The sequence below is a fragment of the Heloderma suspectum genome, chromosome 5 (genome assembly GCF_057233095.1).
Source record: "Heloderma suspectum isolate Gila_16-S chromosome 5, 16-S_ref, whole genome shotgun sequence".
Classification (NCBI taxonomy): domain Eukaryota; kingdom Metazoa; phylum Chordata; class Lepidosauria; order Squamata; family Helodermatidae; genus Heloderma; species Heloderma suspectum.
In genome coordinates, this window is record NC_139462.1 from 143136422 (window position 1) to 143158037 (window position 21616).

Below are 21616 nucleotides of genomic sequence, written 5' to 3' on the forward strand. Positions count from 1 at the left end.
GAACGTGTGGAATAGGGGGAAGGGGGGAAGGGTTCAGTTACCAGTCTGCACATTTCATTACTCTCCTGCTTTGTAGGAGATCAGATCCTTACTCTCCAGAACATTTGGAAAACCTGATCTGAATTTTCACCCTACATGGATTTCACTGAAGTCCGATTTCTCACTGAAATCTACCAAAGGGGCAGGTGTGAAAAAATGATGACCACTGTGGATCCCAATAGAGCAGGGGAGGGGAATTTATGGACCGTAGACTGTACCCATCCAGCCTGCAGAGGCTTTCACCTCCACTGTGGGCCACGTCCCCTGCCCAAGCCCCACACCCAGGACTGTACCAGGGGCTTGGGGAGAGGGCAGGAATTGCCATTATCTCTGATCATTGCATGGAGATAACAGGGGGATACCCCTCCCAGCTCCTTGGATACCAGAGGCTGTTGGGAATCCTCCTAAAGTGAAGAAGAAAAAACATTCTAAGCATGAGTGGATGTTCAAATTCCTATTTGAATCCTGCCATGGACAGGAAACAAGTTGTGGATTCTTTCTGACTGTCTTGCAATTACTTTCCTGAAATCCTGCCCCACCCCACCATTTGAAAAGTTAATCTTGTTACTGGGGAGACATTCCCTTCTACAGGTGTGACCTCACCCATGCTTTACCTACCCATTCGGGGTGGGGGGTAAAAAAAAAACAAAAAACAAGGCCCAATCTACATGGAAATGGAATGAGAAGCACTTTCTGGTTATATCAGGATTTTCATGAAATCGCTTTGGTCCACCAGGGGCTCACAAAGCAAGAAAAGTGGAGTATGCACTATCTAAAAAACTGCTTTCACCGGTCACACAGCACTTGAAACCCCCATTCTTCAGGGTTGGCTAGGCGGAGTAGACCATCATCAACCCCATAGGTGCAACTCAGCGAATGAGAGAGGCTTGTTCCCTGCCCCTGTCCATGCTCCCCTGCTCAGGGAAGTTTAGTGGAAGCACTTAATGAAGCTCCTGTAGTTTCCCTCACACCTCTCCCCTCTCATCCACCGTAGAGATATTATGAAAGATTAGAAAATACTGTGCTCTTGTGAATGGGAAGAACAGGCTACATGATCTGAATGAGTGAAGCAGCTACTGCACTATTGTGAATGCTTGAAACGGTGCTACTGCACTTTTATGAATGGGAAAAACAGGGCGCATACCGTGAATGGGTGAAGCAGCTACCACGCTATTGTGAATGAATTAAACACCACAGCTGCGCTTTTCTGAATGGGAAATACAGGCTACATACTGTGAATGGGGAAAGCAGCTATTCCACTATTCTGAATGATTGAAACATCACAACTGTGCTATTCTGAATAGGACATACAGGCTACATACTCTGAAAGGGGGGAGTAGCTACTCCACTATTGTGAATGAATGAAACAGTGCTACTGCACTATTCTGAATGGGAAAAACAGGTTAGGTTTTGTGAATGGGAAAGCAGCCCTACTGCAAATGAGGGAAAAGAGGGAAGGGGAGAAGGGGGTGGCCTCACCCTTTGACCAGGTCACTGCCAGATCACAGAAAGAGGCATTCCCTAGATTTTATGGAGGGGATGGGGCACACTGCAGCAGAACTGAGCAGGAGCCCCGTTTAGGGAAAAAAGATGCACTAAAAGGACTTTCTGAAATGAGTATTTTCCAGAGGGAAGCTGTGGGGTTGCTGCACATGGGCGACAGCATCATCTGTCATGAATGACCCTGATGTGATGTTGCTCGGCACTATCGGCCATGTAAATTGGGTCCAGGGCCCTCCTTGTACAGACTCTTTGATACCAGGTAGTTAATGGTCCAGAGGGAATGGATGCCCTTTGCCAATAGTGAATATTTCCCTGTAAAAGGAAAGGCTGGACTCAAGTCTCCTGGCAAGCTTATTTCCCTATCTATCTAAGCCTCTTTCAAGCCATTTAACCAAGGCATCTATTCTTTGTATGAAGGTGCGTGTGGGACCACACATGCTGGCCCTGCTCCTGACATCTCCATACATATTGGGCTCGTTTTCAATGTCAGCATATTCATGGGACATCTGGGGGGGGGGGAGCCAATGCATGCCACACAATCAAGAACCCTGCACAATTGAGCAGTGGAACATGGTGACAACAGGAGCAACCCCAGTCCTGCTCCTACTCTTCATATAGAGTAAATGCATAGAGGGAACATCTGAAAGAGGCTCTAGTGAGCCTTCCTTCCTGATGCCTCGGTGACATATGTTTGCTGCAGTAGACAACTTGTAGCCCTCCAGATTTTTGGCCTACAACTCCCATTAGTCCTAGCCAGCATAGCCAATGGTGAGGGATGATGAGAGTTGTAGGCCAAAACATCTGGGGGGCCACAAGTTGGCCAATCCTGGTTTACTGGAAGCTCTCAGAGCCTGGCTAGTATGTTACTGACTCCATTTTGGAACCCTTTTCAATGGCCTGAAATAAAGAACTCTTGGAACCATATAAGTTCTGCTGAGTTGTATGACATTTTCACCAGGCAGTATAGAAAGGCATTTGCATAAGGAATTTTCTAAGCCTTTTTGCTAGTTTTAGAAGAATGTCCTTCGTTTTACATTTAAACCCTGTGAACTCTGACTTCCTTTCAAATACACCAAGTTTTTTTTTAATTGCACCTTAATTTTCCCAAGTCAGATGTGGGCAACTTTTGCTGGTCCAGGAGCCAATTCCCCTCCCCACCCGCAGAATCCGGGGGGTGCAGACCACACACTCCCCAGAATTGTTGCTGTCCACCTGAATTTGCCACTGAAATTCAGCAGTGTGGTAGAAAAGTTGTGCATGGGGAATGTGCACCTCATTTTAAAGCAAAATTGTGATTCCAAAGTCTCCAGGGAGCTTGATGTTGGTTTAAAACAAAATGCACCCTTTTTTTGCTACTACACCAACCAATTTTGGTGGCACATTCAGCAGCACAGGGGGCACAAAAAAGGCCAGTTCATCTGCACATCGTTTGTGAGCTATGTATTGCTCACCCTTGCCCACCCTTTTTATAAGATCTGCAGATCTTGTATTCTTGTAGCAGTATCTAGCAATACCCTACCCAGGTTTTTGTGAGGTTTTGGATCTGTGAGGCTGGTTGAACGTGAAGAGCTTGAAAGAAAAAACCTTACTTAATCTGTTTCTGGGACACCTGGGAACTGAAGTTCTGTGACTAGAATTATCAGTGCCTTCACCACAATATAGTTCCCAGGAAGATATCACATGCTGTTATGTTTTGGGGAGCATGAACATTTACCGATTTGCTGACTTCTAAGCATCTACACTGCCAACTAGTAACATTTTGATACCAGTTTCATTGTCATGGCTTTTCACCAAAGAATCAGTCTTCATGTGGCATTTAAACATAAAAGGATGAAAATACTTCTAAAACTAGCAAAAAGGTTGAGAAAAATACAGTATTCCTTGGGCAGATGTCTTTCTACAAATGAAATAATATTTTACCTGCTTAGCCAAGAGCCCAATTGCTCCTCAAAAGTACTTCCTCAGCCTGCGTCCTCTAAAACAAAGGCTGGCCTGATGTCATTATTCCATCTTGCATAGCAGTAGGTCTGATTGGCCATTTGGCCCTTACATCATAATATCATGGAAATTGTTCTCTTCCAGAATCGCAGAACTTGAGGTGATCAGTGAAATAGATTGAATGTAGATTCAAATCAGACAAAAAAGAAAGCCTTTCCTACAATGCAGAATTAATGGAATTCATTATCATAAGATGTGGTGCTAAACCCTCCACCCTGCTTGGGATCATCCTAGCGACATCTGTATTGTGACTGGTAGAGATAGAATGCTGACTGAGTTTGATCCAGTTAGTTCTTATGTTCTATAGATATTTTTGAGCCACTGTGCAAAAATAATAATGGGGGTGGCCTGCATAAGTAACATTTTTATTTTATTTAAAGCTTTCATTCATTTAAAACACGCATTAACTATGATTCTCAGAGCAACTTACAAGATAAAATATAAAATCCAAACAATAAATTACAGGAGGCAGTTACAAACCAGCATAAAATGAACATAGCACTAAAAAGCCTGGACAAATGAAAACATTTTAACCTGGAATTAAAAAAGAAAATAAAGTAAAGATAGTGCCAAGCGAACCTCTCTGGGAAGAGTTTTCTAAAGCTTGGTTTTACATGGAGGTCAACTGGATTGGCTTGCATTTGGTCACACAGTGAAGCATTAATATTTGTACTAATAAGAGTCATGACTTTGTCCCTCAAGCACACAAATGGAAGGCAAGAGTCAACTTCAACTGCAATCAAATGGAACTTAGATTATTACTTTGTTGATATATTTATATTAAAATAAAATTATACAGAATTATCTTGTAATAATTCTAATAAATAGGGTGGTTGAATAACATTCCTGGTATCTTTTTAAACATATGAACCTGCCTTGTACTCAGTGCCCTTCTTGTCAGACCACTGGCCCATCTAGACCAATATTGCCTGCACTGAATGGCAGTGGTTTTCTCCAAAGTCTCAGTCAGAGAAAGGACTTTCCCAGCCTCGCTGCTGGGATTGAACTTTCAGTGGAGATGCTGGGATTGAATTTAGGGCTTTCTGCATGCAAAGCATATGCTCTACCACTCACTATGTCCCTGTCTTATATGACTAGCAGAAAAAGAACTGATGAAGCAAAATTATTCAAATTTGTTTAATTTACATAATATATGCAGATTGCAGAACTCAGCTTTTCTTGGTGCAGAATTTTGATATATTTTCTGCACAGAGCTCACATAGTCCTAGACTTAAGCACAGCATTAAGTATATCCTTCATGGTTGTCAGGACACGTGGAATAGGAAGAGGGGTCTTGAGCCTCCCAAAATCTAGTTCCCAGTTACCTAGAATGGAATAAAACTGAGCATTTCTTTGAGTATCTGTTCTGTAATCAACTGATTTGTCACCTCTTATGTCACCTCTTAATACATAAGCAACATCTGAAATGAGTTAACTAACTTTTTGAAAAAATAAAAAATAAAACCAATATGAAAATCTGAATCTGAAAATGTCCTGCATTTCTGGTTTTCCAAGTCCTGGTGAATGAAAACGGAAAAAAGGGATTTTTAGCACAATTCTATTCATGTTTATTCAGAAATAAATGCCCATCAGATTACAGTCTTAACCATTAATAACTTCAGCTTGATCAAGGCTTATGACTGGAATGGACTTCCTCTATGCCAGCACTCATAAGCTAACTTGTCTATACAAACGCTTTGGCACGAGTTTTATATATCACCATAGTTTTCCCCTTAGCAGTAGATTTCATCATGTATACTAAGTGGAAAATAATGTTAGTAAGCTTGTTTAAAATTATTTCTGTTGTGCCTCAACATTACAGTATGGTTCTCTGAGGAATTAACAGTGCAGTCCTATATGTGTTCACTCAGATATAAGTTCCATTGCTTATTCTCAGGTAAGTGTGCATATGATTGCAGCTTAAGCATAGTGATGTTTTTATATGGAGCAAGCAGTTATAAGGTACATTTCATCATGAACTCAAATATGAGGAAATGCTGAGGTTTCTATATGTAGTACAAAGTTTTTTTAAAATGTCATTTTTTCCCAAGATGCTTCTTAATCAAGCGTCCCACCAACTTCTGTGGTCTCTTCTGGTACTCCTTCAGTACGTCGTGAGGTGTGGTGATCTGGTCGCCTTCAAGTCGGTTCAGGAGCGTTACACAAACGACAGCACCTTGCATTTTATAAAACAAAACCACAAAGACACCCCCCACCAAAAAAAGAGATTACTTTAACATAATACTATGAACACTGGATTAAAAAATGGCACTGTCTTATTTTTAAAAGGGTGAGAGGGACTAAAATTAGCAAAGGGAGATACAGACAAAAGGGGATTTCTGTAGTTGTATATAGTGTTGCTACCCCCACCTCTTCCCACAGAACTAGGTCCTGTGAAGTTATGGCTTGTTTTAGATCTTCTGTTCCTGAGGAATACAGGATCCTTATGGGTTCCCCTTTGTGTTGCTCTGCATCTTGGGTCAGACTGAAGGTTTTTAACCTTCCAGCCAGAAAACATTCCTATCAAATCATGCCATGGCTCATTACTGCAAATTCTGCATGGCTGGCAGATACTGAACTTCTACTGACATCATATTAGGGATAACTGAGGCTGTAAAGTTTCTCTCACTGACTGCTCAAAGCTAAAAAGGACCAACCCCCTAAATTAGATAGTGATGAGAGAAGGAAGCATATGGAGAGAGAGGGGTAGGCGTAAAGCGGAACAACAGCAAAGCAGCAAGGAGGCTCTGGATCCACTATGGATGCAGTCAGTCTTAAGGTAAAATGTACAAGAAAGGTAGAAAAACTACCTAGAAAAAATACTACAACAGAGTATTTTTAAAAATACACAGCAACAGATGGGGGTGGGAGCCGAAACATTTAGATTAAAGTATGTTTTTTATACTTTGTTGTTAGTCTTTCTATCTTTCGTGTGTGTGTGTGCGTGCGCGTGTGCATGAGAGAAAGAGACAGACAGACAGATAGAGACAAAGAGACAGCACACATGCAATTACCTTTGACACCACTAAGGTTGCACATGGCCGCAAAAACAGAAGATTCCATTTCAATATTTCTGACTCCAGCCTTGTAAGCTGCTGTTAAATATTGCTGTTTCTCTTCTTCAGTGTATGAGCAGATTGCACCATCAAGGCGAGCTTGGCCTGCAATGCATGAAATGCCGATTTTATATGTGCCTGCCCGGACCTTAAGATCATAATCAGCGGCCCTTCTCCGTGAGCCCCTGCCAAAAGAAGTGAGGCGGGTGGCTACTAGGAGAAGGTGGCACCCCGGCTCTGCTGTGGCACCCCGGCTCTGGAATGAGCTCCCTAGTGAGGTTCGCCTGGCGCCTACATTGTATTCCTTTCGGCGCCAGGTGAAGACCTTTTTATTTTCCCAGGCATTTTAGCATTTTAGCTTTCTAAATTTTTATCTTTGCTGTTTTAAATCTGTATTTTAAACTCCTGCACTGCTGCTAGATTTTATTGTGGTTGTAAGAGTGTTGGACTGGGAGCTGGGAGATCCGGGTTCTAGTCCCCACTCGGCCATGGAAGCTCACTGGGTGACTTTGGGCCAGTCACAGACTCTCAGCCCAACCCACCTCACAGGGTTGTTGTTGTGAGGATAAAATGGAGAGGAGGATGATAATGTAAGCCGCCTTGGGTGCCTTGCAAGAGGAAAAAAGGCGGGATATAAATGCAATAAATAAATAAATAAAAATAAATTAATGTTCTATATATTTTAAATTGTTTTATTGTGTGTTTGGTTTTAATTTTTGTGAACCGCCCAGAGAGCTTCAGCTACTGGGCGGTATAGAAATGGAATGAATGAATGAAATAATATATTCAATGAAATCTCTGTAAAAAGAGAATTAGCAGACTTGACTGATCAGATAAACTTCCCTTAATGCTTTACTCTAGGAGCTACTGTTAGTACCAGACTAGCAGGGGGGCCATAAGGGGCATCCAGTCCAGGCAGGAGTGCTGTTTAGGGAGCCAGATCAAGAAGGTGGTGTGGGAGGACCTTGAAGCACATGCAACTGGGCAGGACTGGTGGTAAGAAGCTTAGATTTGGAAAGGAGAATTGTTAAGAGTTGTGCAAGTTTTTTAAAAAAAATCCCGGTGACTATTGTCACATCCAGTTATTTTAAGCTACAATAAAACCTGAGCGATAACAAAATGCATTTGGCAGTTCTGAAAAGCTCTCTTTTTGCCCATAAATTCACATATCAGTCACAACTTAGGAGGGGCTGTAGCTCAGCAGCAGAAAACATGCTTTGCACACAGAAGGTCCCAGGTTCAATCCCCGGCATCTCCAGGTAGGGCTGGAAAAACTCTTGCCTGAAACTGTGGAGAGCTGCTGCCGCCAGTCAGTATCGACAATACTGGACTAGATGGACCAAGGATCTGACTCAGTATAAGGCAGCTTCCTATGTTCCTAACTTCTATCCTGCTCCTGAGGTGCTTAGCCTAAAAAACAGAGATTGATTTGATGTCAATCTCCCATGGTCCTCACACACAAGGCTGCTACCAGGAGGGAAATTCTCCTCATCTGCCCCAAGTGTTATGCACAGAACTGAGTACAGCAGAATGCTGCGAGCCCACCGCTGCACTCACAAAGCCTCCCTCCCACTCCCTTCTCTCTTACACACACAAACGCACACACACAGCCCTTAATGCTAAGCACACACTTCACTGCCCTTCTGCCCCAGTCAGTGCCATCAGAGTGGAGAACACTGCTCATCTTTGGTGGCAGAATGGAACTGGGGAAGTCTCTGTAATTGCAGCTGTGCTCTGTGGATTAAGTGCTGGGCTCACTGGCTGAGCAATACGATCCAGTCCTTCATAGCTTGATCCAATATCACCACCATCTATCTTAAAAAATAAAGATAGCCTGGTACAGATGTAATGTTCCCAATCACATAGCCATGGAGAGCTCCCTTGCTGAGTACCCGGGATTTGAATGTCCACGTTTCTGCAACAATTTCCTTTTTAAAAACACATCACCACAAAAATAGGCCTTAATTCAGCATATTACTTGAGAGCATGCACCCACACATGGTAATCAATGGAGCCATTCAGTTTCTTGAATTCAAGTGCATGGCTTGTGAGTCAGTTTGAAAAGTACCTATCTGTGCAATTCAATTAGAGGTGGATCACCAGGATCTGAGCTCACGCCTGGTGCACGCAAACAATAGATCACAGGGTAAACCTGTTTTTGGATTGTATCCCTTGAGAATGCAGTCAGGGAAAATTACATGATTGTATGTCGTACATATTTTTTAAACAATCCTCATATATAGAAAATTAGATGTCAAGTCTAGACTCTCTCTCAGGATGCTAGTTTTCTATGTACAAATAGTATTTTTCATGGGAAGCATTCAACTATATGAACAGTCACCCCACCTATGCTCTGAAATGGTACATCACCACTCAGTCTGCTGTTTGTGTTAAATTGGTTCAGACTTGGGTGGGGTTGGGGCCCGCCCTATTTATCTCTCTTTAATTATCCAAATATTCTGATTCTATTGGTTCCCTGTTTATTTAACCCTAAGAAAACTGCACACGTTTTATCTCACCATCTGCTAATTCAAATGTTTTGCTTGTCTGCTATTTTGCTTGCTTTGTTATTCAAATTAATCAGGTTGCACTGCATTAGCCTTGCCTTCATAGAAATCCAGAGTGCACATAGTATTCCCAACAACCGTATTGAACTGATCTAGTTCTTTGGCACATTCCATCAGGTCTTCAGCCAGCTTCTCATCTAAGTCTGTGTTACGAAATACAGACTTCCCCAGAATAATCTGTTCGAATTGAGGTTTGAAGGTGGCATCTACAGATTGCTTGGTGATCACCACAGATCCTGGCGCCAGACCTACATTTCAAAAACATGTGTTTGTTTCAGGATTACATGTAGACATTACAAGCCAGTAACTGTGAAATATTTTTACTTTAATGAAATAAAAACAGGAGGCTTACCTATTCCACCAGATGTTCCAATACGAACAATGGTTACATTGGAGCATTTGGAATGATAGAGCAGCTTGATTAGTTCATGTAACATGATGGCAATTGAAGGGATCCCCATTCCATGCTGAAAGGAAAAAAGGGAGCAGGGGGTCAACAGTGAATATTAACATGTCATTTATTGCCTTCTGCTTATGGCACACCATGCTCTGGATCGGGGTGGGCAGAAGGTCGATCTGGATCTACTGGTACATCAGTGGGTGATTTGCAATAGATTGGAAACGGTTCCTGACTCCCAACTGTTTGAAAATAGCAGCAAACAAAACTCTCATTTCCAGATCAGGACAGGTCAGTGGAACTCCCTTCTGCAAGCTCTGCTGACCTGCCCTGTTCCAGGAACAAACATTTCCATTCATTTCCAGTTACTTTAAGAACCACCTGCTCCTGCTGCGCTATTGATCGGTCCCAGTGGCATGCGGGCAGCACTGGATACGTCATCATCATCATCATCATCATCATCATCTAAAATGATTGGGGAGTATCCTTATCTACACTTTGTAATCCCTTCTATTACTGCAAGAATCTATTGTTGCCTGACGAGATTTCATAAAAGGATCTTGGTCCTTCCAGCCCAGTGGCTTGTAAGCATGGCATGCTCTAGTGTACAGCCAAAGGAAATATGGGTAAAATTGGTTAATTCCCTGAAAGCCCTTTGTAATGGGGGGTGGGGGTGGTAAATGATATGAACCAGGTGAGCAAGAGAAACATCAGCCAAATGATACTTGTTTGGGATGCTCTCCATGATGGTAAGACAGCTCAGGCCTTAAATTTCATGAAACAACTCCCTCAGCTTAGAAGGGTCCACAATAAACCTAAGTATTTGAATGATCTGATTCTCCCAGTGCAAAGGCATGCATTTACTGCGTTGCATTCTTATGTGATGACTTCAGCCATGGTAGGACACTATAGCAAGGTATCCTGGGAGTGGGGAGTGTGTCACAAATGCCCACATCAGATTGAGGACTTGGTGCATTCTGAAATGTCCCCTGCTTAGTGACATCAGAGTTAAATTTATAAATGGTATTGTAGGAGCCCATGAGTTTGCCTCAGATGTAGAAACAGTGGGCCAGTTTGCATGATTGAACAGCCCACCATGGCTTATTTAAGTCACAGTGAGCTGTGGTGCAAGCCGGTGCATGCCTGCGGCCATTTTCAATATTCAATGCCTGGCTGTGGCTTGTCGTGTCATGTGAACTCAGGTGGCAAGGGTTGTGCAAAGGTTAAACAACCCTCATATAACCTATGGCCTGTTGCTGAGTTACGCAAGGGTCGTTTAACCCTGGCATAACTTCTGCAGCCTGGGTTCACATGACATGACAAGCTGTGGCTGAGCGTTTACTTTTCAAATCCCATACCACCACATGCTACAGCCCACTGTGTCTTAAATAAGCCACAGTAGGCTGTTTTGATCATGCAAACTGGATCAGTCTGCTGTCAGATCTGTATTTGCTGTCAGATCTGGATGTGGCAATCACCTATACAGTATCAAATGGTATGTTGGAGGAACCTAGGGTCTAGGGTCCACACTGTATTATATACGTGTTCCTGTTTTTACTTTTTATTCCTCAGCTATATGTATTTCTTGAAGTGGTATTCCTTTTGTCATGGCTTTTGGCTCATACAGTAAACGTGACAACGATGATTACACTTTGTAACATGTAACCTAACCAAGCTGAAACTTCTTTGAAGTACCTTAAAATGCAAGCCTGCCTGTGTGTTAAGATCTTTCTCAAAAACCCTTCTCTGGGTCCCACTGCTGACAGAGGTGAGGTGGTGGTGACCAGAAAAGGGGCTTTCTTCATGTCGGTGCCCCAGTTTTTGAATTCTCTCCCCAGAGAGCTTTGTCGAGTGCCAAAGTTGACACTTTTCAGCACCAAGTGAAAACACTTATTTATTTTCCCAGGCCTTTTCCCTTTTAGTTCTGCTGTTTTAACTCTGTCCTATGCTTGTATTTGTGTGCTGTTTTAGCAGAAGTAGCTGAATAAAGCAAACTGAATCCAGAACGTGAAAGGCTTGGCAAACATTAATGAGTCATTAATAGCCCTCTGGCTAAGCAGCCGAAGTACAAAAACAGCACAGCAAAACAGGCCAGCCTTCTAACAGGATGAAACCCTACTAGTATAAAACCATACTACTATAGTGAGCATGCTAGTCTTTTTATACAGAAGAAACCCAAACTTAAAATAAACTTATTTGGCTACACCTGGCTGCTAGGCAACATTCCTCCTCTGTGACCTGTTTGCACCCAAAACTCCCTGATGCATCCAGAGCTGTTAATTAGCTCTAGCACCCCGAATGACCCTTGTGATTGTGCCTACTAACTGCTTTTAAACTCTAAGGACATATTAACCCTTAGCTTGCACCATTTTAAGGTGTGATCCTCCTCATCGCTATTCCAACAGGCCTAACCGAGCACAGAACAAATTGTGCAGATCTTGGCCTGCTTATACACACAAACCAAATCTAATAATGAATTCAAGTTCCTTCAAACATATTTTTAAAATGGACAATTCAGTTGTAATTATTGGACTTCAAATAAAAACAGATCTTCTATTTTTCCCTTCTCAAAGACATTTTATTTACAGACATTGATATATGCACCACATACATCACAAATATTTACGGCACTTACGCTGACTGAGAGCACAGGACCTGCTTTATACATTGCATACCGATCTGTTCCTGCACAGATATTGGGATAGTCGCTACTAGGGCTGCCAATTCCCAGCTCTTCAGCAATGTAGGTAATAAAAGCTTTCATCCGTGAAGGGCTTCCTCCAACACATACAAACTAAGCAGCATTAAAGAGAGAGAGAAAGAAAAAAATGTTAGAATATTACATAACCTTCTAGTGCATGGACAATAAGCGAGAGAGAGATACAAAAGAAGTTTTTTAAAAAATGAACTTACCCAAAATGATTTCTAACCATATTTATTTCCACTGCAGAACATTACTTCAGAAATCTCTGTAAATGACTATACATGAAGGGGCTTTAAGCCCACTGGCAGAGCACATGTTTTGAAAATCAAAGGTCCCAGGTTCAGTTCCCATCTTAGAACAGGGGTGGGCAACCTGTGGCCTGTGGGTCACTTGTGGCCCTTGAAGGCCATTCCTACTGCTAGCTCTCCATGGGTTGCTGCACCTGCCGCCAAAGCTTTCCCTCCCACCCCCATCTTTAAACAAGAATCTGAGTCAAGTAGCTTAGCTAAACAGAGACCTTGGAGAGCTGCCAGTCAAAGCCATCAGTCCTGGGTTAAGAAGACCAATGGTAAAGCAGATTCACATGACCAGGAACATAAAGGTTATTAAACAGAAGGATATGCTAGAGTATTGTCTGATGTACATCACAGGAAGTGAGTATGAACTAATTTCTGGGGCCAAAATATATAGCCTTTCAAACTTCAAACAGCTCTAGCTCAGTACGAAGAGTTCCAGAATGCCTAAACGTTCTTTCTTTATATTCTCACCAAGCAAAGACAGTTTAATTACAAGGTTTATCAAAATTATCTACTCTATCACATTTACAAATACAAAGTTCAAAAAAATAAAGTCAGTTGCGCACTAGTTAATCCAGCTAAACTAGATGTCATGCAGATGTCATAACTGCTGAATGCCATGGGTAGGGCAGAAGGTAAATCTGGATCTACTAGCAGATTGCTGGATGATTTTTCAGCAGAGCAGCAGGGATTTCTGGATCCCAATTAACAATAGCTACAACAAAAGCCTTTCTCCTCACCCCTAAAATTAGGCTGTTACAATCTCTGATCTGTAGTAACTCAGATGTAGGTTTGAACTTGCATAAGCAGGTTATCCCAGTGTATGGCTCATGGGTACTGTAGGCAACTGGCTCCATCGTTTCAAGCACCATTTTCAGTCTGTCTCTGCTTGGCTTCCTCTCCCCCTGCCTCTATTTTGCACCTAGCTCCAGTTGGTGGAACTCAGGCTTCGGGGGCAGGGGGAGTAAGCTTGAGGTCTGCCCATGCCTAGCTTAGTGGCACATGCAAGAGAACTCTTTTGATCTTTAAATGCCTGCTTAAGACCAACCTCTTCATACAGACTTTCCTTGAGGTGCGGCCCAGCCAGCATACTTATAAATTTTATTGCTGACCAGTGATTATCTTATGGTTACATTTTTATTGTTCTATGACGATGATCATGATGATGATGTTAACTGCTTTGATAGTTTACTCTGTAATGAATAAATAAAAACTGGAGTCAGTTGCGCAGTGGGGAGGGCAACAGGCTCAATAAGTACTGGAAACTGCTGTTCTGTTACACAGTATAATGCCCTTTTCTTACCTTTACGTCTCCAAATAAGGCAGGAAGATCATGAGTACCAGTCCCCAGGGCAAAATGATACAGGATGTCTTCTTTCATCTGTTCAAGGTGTGGGTTGGGGACATGAATGGAAGTTTTTCTGCCAAAGAGGAGAGGAGGTTGGTATGAATTAATAGCACCGAAATAGGTATCTTTAAACAAGGCAACTAGTATGATGATTAGGATTCTTCTTGATTACAGCCTTGAAAGTTTTGACTTTTCTGACATATTGCCATTCTGGATGACCACCTTCAGTGCATTCTTGTATAAACAAGTTCCTCATTCACTGGTCTGTGGAAGTCAAGTTTTGTGTATAAATCTGCATTGAAAACCCTGCTGCCGACATTGGTTTGTTATAACCTATATCTGTCTTTAGCAAAAAGTTGCTGTTTGATAGGAATCTAGGAATCCTAAATCAAGGAATTTAGAGCTGAGCTCTGTACAGACGCTTGTCAGAACACAGAGGAGAAAGTGGGATCACACCCACTCATGCTGCTGGCCACGCTCCCTACATTCAGCATATTGTCTGAAAGAATCTATGTGTGCACAATTTATACATGTGTAGGCTCTTTCAAACATTACAAATGCAGAAAATGAACAGGAATGAGCACAATCCTCTAAATCCATTCAGACAGATGTCTGAATAGTTTCCTAGCTCCACATGTGCAAAGCTGATCACTTTCACCCAACTCCTTTTTACAGAATTTTATGAGATTCTATGAGCACAACTGATGGATAGTTATTAAGAAAGTGATTAAGATGAGGCCTGGGCTCTGTGCAAGGAAAAGGAGAATAACGTTATATCATTGGGTCTATTTGTTGACCTGTACTAAATTTTGGTCTTTTCCACTTAGATTTGCCACTTTGGTTAGTTTCGGAATCTTCCTGTCTGAATCCTCTCTCCAAATGGGTGGTATTAGGTTCTCGGCACATTAAAATGAATAGGGGTCCTCCCACAGTTACATCTGCTAGAGACCTGTGGCATATAATATCGTGTCAACTCCATTTTGATTCATTTTTTCATGCCAAATAGCCTCTATGGGGTAATCCAGATTTAGAAATTGACAAGAAACTGTTTCTGTGGTGGACTTGGATGGATAAATTGATTTTCACCTTGGATCAATTAGTGGGTGCGGATGATGAGTTTTTGTCATTCTCGGCTTTGCGTGCCAAATATGATTTGCCTGCTACAGGTGAATGGCAATATTTGCAATTGCAACATTTGTTAGAATCTAGGTTTGGCCCTGCTGCTTTTACAGCTTCAGTCTCTTTTGCTATTAGAAACACTTATTGAGGCTGATCAGCTATATCGACCAACGATCCATGTTAATAAATACTTATTAAGTAAAGTATAAGTAAATAAATATGACACACAGGGTCTTAAGAAGGAATGGAATAGGGAGTTGGATTCCCTATTCCCTACTCTAAAACTATTGTACCATTGTGCCATTTTGCCTAATCAATGGATCGCCGTTTTAGTGTCTGTTTCGGAAGCATCTATGGATCACAGGTTATGCCTTATTCAGCAAAAACTCTTGTTCCGTATCTATGGGATACCATAACGTCTTTACTAAGGCTTTGTCTAAATTGGCTAATTACTGGAGGTGTAAGACTGCTAATGTTTCTCTTAATCATATGTTTAGGCAATGCCCAATAGTTGCTTTTTCAGGGGGGAGAAGGTTATTATATGGATAAACTTTGTATTGGAACACTCTTTAATATTTACTGATGTACATATTCTCTTAAATTATCTACCTGCTTCCTGGAAGTTAATGCAGTCAGCATAAATGGATTCTCCGCACCCCTTTGACAGCTAAAAGACTGATATTACAACAATGGAAGGATAAATGCTCACCTCCTATAGTGCAATGGATTGAGGACCTAACAACGCTTTCAACATTTTAACAGATGGTATATAGGCACCACTTGTAAATAGATACACGTATGGATATTTGGTCTGCCTTTGTTGAAGTTATATATAACTTTTTTTTTCTAGAAAGCTGTACTTTCATATATATGTGTGTTTGTGTGTGTGTGCGCGCACGCACGTGCACGCACACACACACACTTGATACGCATCAATTGAAATTGATACATTCAATCATGTAGTTACATTGTTTTGTTTTCTTTTTCTTTCATGGTTTTGTTTTGTTGAAATTTACAATGAAAAAAATAATTTTAAAAAGTCAGGTAAGAACAGCAGTCCTAATTAGAATCAACACAATGAGACAAGGTTTGTGCCTTGCATCCCATCTGTTGGAATATCACTTCCGCTATAGCAATATAAAAGAAGTTGTTCCCATCTCTCCCCTCCTCCATTTTTGAGGCATTCTTCACTTTCTACCCAACGCTGATAAAAAGCAGTGGATTCAAGTTCTTACTCTGAAGACTGCTTGTCCACTGTCTTCTTCTGCAAAGCATCACCAGAAGCCATTATATTTAGTCAGAACCTAAGGAAGAAAACATTGGAACAGCTGCATCATATGATAAGCAGTAACCACTGTACAAAATAAGTGATGAAAGAGGTGGACTAGACACATGCATGACATCAGCCTTTATGGCTGCAACTTTGTGCACACTGACTGAGGAGCAAGTCCTATCGTAGTCTCCTTGATTTACTTCTGAGGAAAACATGTACAATTATGGTGTGCATTTTTTATTTTCTCAACAATGAAAGGAATAGAGAAATATTTCTTAGAAACCTCATAAAATGGCTATAGTCTAAGGCCCTCCTCTGGGACCCTCCTCCAAGTGAGGCTCGGAGCATGGCAGCAAGAGAGAGGGCCTGCTCGGTGGTGGCCACCATTTATGGAATAATCTCCCTGACAAGGCCAGCCTGGTGCCAACATTGTCATCTTTTTGGTGCCAGGTTAAAACTGCCCTCTTCTCTCAGGCATTTGGCAGCATATCAGAAGTCTCTTTGATTTTCTCTGGCTGATTGTTTCAAATTGTTTTGGATATATGTTGTTGTATGTGCTATATGTTCTATGTCATTATGTGAATGGGTTTATACTTAATATAATGGATTTTAAGTTTTGTGAACCACACAGAGATCTTCGGCTATGGGGCGGTATTTGTTGTTCAGTCGTTCAGTCCTGTTCGACTCTTTGTGACCCCATGGACCATAGCACGCCAGGCCTTCCTGTCCTGCGCTCTCTCCCAGAGTGTGCTCAAGTCCATATTCATTGCATCGGTGATGCTATCTAGCCATCTCATCCTCTGCCGTCCCCTTCTCCTTTTGCCTTCAATCTTTCCCAGCATCAGGGTCTTTTACAGTGACTTTTCTCTTCACATTAGGTGGCCAAAATATTTGAGCTTCAGCTTCAGTATCTGTCCTTCCAATGAGCACTCAGGGTTGATTTCCTTTAAGATTGACTGATTTGACCTCCTTGCAGTCCAGGGGGTTCGTAAGAGTCTTCTCCAGAACCACAGTTCGAAAGCATCAATTCTTCGGCACTCAGCCTTCCTTATAGTCCAGCTCTCACAGCCATACGTTGCTACTGGGAAAACCATAGCTTTGATTATACGAATCTCTGTCGGCAAGGTGATGTCTCTGCTTCTTACTATGCTGTCTAGGTTTGCCATAGATTTCCTCCCAAGGAGCAAGCATCTTTTAATTTAATGGCTACAGTCACCGTCTGTGGTGATCTTGGAGCCCAAGAAAATAAAATCTGTCACTGCTTCCATTTCTTCCCCTTCTATATGCCAGGAAGTGATGGGGCCAGATGCCATGAGCTTCATTTTGTTAATGTTGAGTTTCAAACCAGCTTTTGCACTCTCCTCTTTCACCCTCAACAAGAGGCTCTTTAGATCCTCTTCGCTTTCTGCCATTAGGGAGGCATCGTCTGTGTATCTGAGGTTGTTGATAATTCTCCCGGCAATCTTAATTCCGACCTGTGATTCATCCAACCCGGCGTTTCTCATGATGTACTCTGCATATAAGTTAAATAAGCAGGGCAACAATATGCAGCCTTGTCGTACTCCTTGTCCTTGCCCAATTTGGAACCAATCAGTTATTCCATGTCTGGTTCTTACTGTTGCTTCTTGGCCCTCGTACAGGTTTCTAAGGAGACAGGTAAGGTGGTCTGGCACCCCCATCTCTTTAAGAATTTGCCACAGTTTGTTGTGATCCATACAATCAAAGGCTTTAGCATAGTCAATGAAGCAGAAATAGACGTTTTTCTGGAATTCTCTTGCTTTCTCCATGATCCAGTGAATGTTGGCGATTTGATCTCTAGTTCCTCTGCCTCTTCGAAACCCCGCTTGTACTTCAGGTAGTTCTCAGTTCACATACTGCTGAAGCCTAGCTTGTAGGATTTTGAGCATCACCTTGCTGGCATGTGAAATGAGCGCAATCGTACGGTAGTTTGAACACTCTTTGGCATTGCCCTTCTTTGGAACTGGAATGTAAACTGACCTTTTCCAGTCTTGTGGCCACTGTTGAGTGTTCCAAATTCGTTGGCATATTGAGTGCAGTACTTTAACAGCATCTTCTTTTAGGATTTTAAATAGCTCAGCTGGAAGGCTGTCATCTCCGCTAGCTTTGTTGTTAGTAATGCTTTCTAAGGCCCACTTGACTTCACTCTCAAGGATGTCCGGCTCAAGTTCAGTGACCGCACTATCATGGCTATCAGGGACATTCAGATCTTTCCTGTATAGTTCTGCTGTGTATTCTTTCCACCTCTTCTTAATCTCATCTGCTTCTGTTAGGTCCCTGCCTTCTTTGCCCTTTATCATGCCCACCTTTGCACAAAACATTCCCTTGAGATCTCCAATTTTCTTGAAAAGATCTCTAGTCTTTCCCATTCTGTTGTTTTCCTCGATTTCTTTGCATTGTTCATTTAAGGCCTTCTTGTCTCTCCTTGCTATTCTCTGGAAGTCTGCATTCCATTGCATATATCTTCCCCTTTCTCCCTTGCTTTTCGCTTCCCTTCTTTCCTCAGCTACTTGTAAAGCCTCATCAGACAGCCATTTTGCTTTCTTGCATTTCTTTTTCTTTGGGATGGATTGAGTTGCTGCCTCCTGAACAATGTTACGGACCTCCATCCATAGTTCCTCAGGCACTCTATCAGGTCTAGTCCCTTAAATCTATTCCTCACCTCCACTGTATATTCATAAGGGATATGATTTAGGTCATACCTGAATGGTTTAGTGGTTTTCCCTACGTTCTTCAATTTAAGCCGAAATTTTGCAAGAAGCAGCTCGTGATCTGAGCCACAGTCAGCTCCAGGTCTTGTTTTTACTGACGGTATAGAGCTTCTCCATCTTTGGCTGCAAAGGACATAATCAATCTGGTTTCGATACTGACCATTTGGTGATGTCCATGTGTAGAGTCGCCTCTTGTGCTGTTGGAAAAGAGTGTTTGCTATGATCAGTGTGTTCTCTTGGAAAAACTCTATTAGCCTTTGTCCTGCTTCATTTTGTACACAAAGGCCATGCCTGCCTTTTATCCTGGTGATTCCTGGACTTCCTACTTTAGCATTCCAATCCCCAATGATGAAGAGGACATCTTTTTTTGGTGTTAGCTCTAGAAGGTGTTGTAGGTCTTCATAGAACCAATCAACCTCAGCTTCTTCAGCCTCAGTGGTTGGGGCATAGACTTGAATTACTGTGATGTTGAATAGTCTGCCTTGGATTCATACTGAGATCATTCTATCGTTTTTGAGATTGTATCCCAGTACTGCTTTTGCCACCCTTTTGTTGACTATGAATGCTACTCCATTTCTTCTAAGGGATTCTTGCCCACAGTAGTAGGTATGATGGTCACCTAAATTAAATTCGCCCATGCTTGTCCATTTTAGTTCGCTGATTCCCAAGATGTCGATGTTCAATCATGCCATCTCATGTTTGACCACCTCCAGCTTACCTTGATTCATTGATCTGACATTCCAGGTTCCTAAACAATATTGTTCTTTACAGCATCGGGCTTTTTTTTCACCACCAGACACTTACACAGCTGAGTGTCCTTTCGGCTTTGGCCCAGCTGCTTCACTCTTTCTGGCACTACTTGGAAATTCCCTCTGCTCTTCTCCAGTAGTATATTGGACACCTTCCGACCTGAGGGGCTCATCTTCCGGCGTCATATCTTTTAGCCTTGTGATACGTTCCATGGGGTTTTCTTGGCAAGAATACTGGAGTGGGTTGCCCTTTCCTTCTCCAGTGGACCACAGTTTGTCAGAACTCTCCGCCACGACCTGTCCGTCTTGGGTGGCCCTGCACGGCATAGCTTACGGCTTCACTGAGTTACGCAAGCCCCTTCGCCACAACAAGGCAGTGATCCATGAATGGGATGGGGCGGTATAGGATATAATAAATGAAATGATTACTGCTACAGAATCAAGCCCACAAGCTCTTCCCCTGGCTGGATCACCTCAGGCTGCAGGTGAGGAGGTGCACTTCTGAATGCTGCCACACAGTAATGCTTGGCGGTGGGGTGGGAACCTCTGGCGCACAGAAGAAGAGGAGCATGTCAGGCAGAAGGCTAGGCTGGGCCCTTCTCCATGCTATCCTAGTTTTCTACATGCAAGGAGAACTGGGGGGAAGGGGAGATTGTCGTCTCCTTCCCACTCTGAAACAGTCCAGCCAGGAAAAGGCCCCCGGTTGCTGGCGCTCAGCGGTGGGAAGCGGCCCCTGGCTGGTTTCACTTCCCAAGGCCGTGCGGGGCGATACCCTAACGCAGCCTTCCCCCACCACCCGGGCGCCCTCCTGAGGTGCTGGACTACAACTCCCAGCATCCCCCTGCCTGCCGCCTGCAGGAGGGCGCCCGGCTGAGGCAGGCTGCCATCACGGAAGGGCCGTGCAGCGCGAGCCGGCTCTAGGCGCGCTCCCCTCCTCCGCTCGGGGATAATGGCAGCGGGGCTCGGGCGCCAGCAGGAGGCACGGAGCCTGCCAGCCAGGGCGCGAGCCGCTTTTGCCCCCGGGCTGCAGGCGGCGGGGCCCCGAGGACGAGGCGCAACCGGCCCAACCCCTCCTCCGCCCCCCTCCTCGCCCGCTTACGTGAAGACCGCCCAGAGCAGGTGGGAAGAGGGAGGCCGGCGGGCGCGAGCGAGCGAGCGCGCAGCGGGGTGGGCGCGATGGCTTCGGAGCCGCCGGGGAGATCGATGGTGACTCCGCGGCCGCTGAGGGTTTACGGGAACTGGTGGCTCCCTTTGTGTCGTGCCTGGCCCTGGGTTTCCTGTTGTTCTTGCTCCGCCACCACACCGTCTCTTAAGCAACGGATATTGCCAAAAGAAGGCTCAGAGTCTGGTCCTTTTCCTCGTTCGGTGCTTCCCGGTAGCCACATGAGTCACGGCTCCTGCCTGTCTCGGCGGGTCACGTCTGGAGAGAACAGGCAACGAGGGCGTTGTTGCCACTTTTCTTTTCTGTCGGGGCTGCCGAGCCTTCCCCAGGCAGAAATTCCATATGCCAAGCGTGAGCCATTTCTGCCATCGGAGGGGGCTTCACCTGGAGAATTTCGGCCTGCCACGCAGCTATTAAAAGGCTGCGGAAGCCTGGCAGTCACTAGCATTTGATGGCAAGATTTCTGCATGGTGCGGTTCATTCTTTGGTGACAGGGGTGCGTGTGTGTGTTATATTTTATTTATTAGATATACTAGCTGCCCATCTGGCCGGCTACCTGGCCACTCTAGGCAGCGGACAATACTAATAGCATGAAATACAACTAAGTTTCATAATCAGCTGAACAAAATATAACAAAACACTGCTCTGAAAAAAACCCTAACCCACCCCAATGCCT

The 21616-nt window shown here is 43.4% G+C and overlaps 1 protein-coding gene across 2 annotated transcripts; it reads right to left on the reverse strand.

Annotated features, from left to right (window-relative positions):
• Positions 1 to 3884: 3884 nt before the first annotated feature.
• On the reverse strand, positions 3885 to 21244 carry LOC146344597 (uridine phosphorylase 1-like). Of its 2 annotated transcripts, none has more exons than XM_084857703.1 (8): positions 20878 to 21244; positions 16263 to 16331; positions 13864 to 13981; positions 12196 to 12354; positions 9516 to 9630; positions 9202 to 9411; positions 6555 to 6701; positions 3885 to 5716 (listed from the first exon to the last, which is right to left on the reverse strand). In XM_084857703.1, the coding sequence occupies exons 2-8, from the start codon at positions 16313 to 16315 to the stop codon at positions 5577 to 5579; spliced, it is 942 nt and encodes a 313-aa protein (XP_084713829.1). In that variant the 5' UTR covers positions 16316 to 16331; positions 20878 to 21244; the 3' UTR covers positions 3885 to 5576. The 2 variants fall into 2 exon arrangements, with proteins under 2 accessions (XP_084713829.1, XP_084713830.1); XM_084857704.1 differs by lacking the exon at positions 20878 to 21244 and adding an exon at positions 20252 to 20862 and having other exon boundaries at positions 3892 to 5716.
• Between the last annotated feature and the right edge of the window lie 372 nt (positions 21245 to 21616).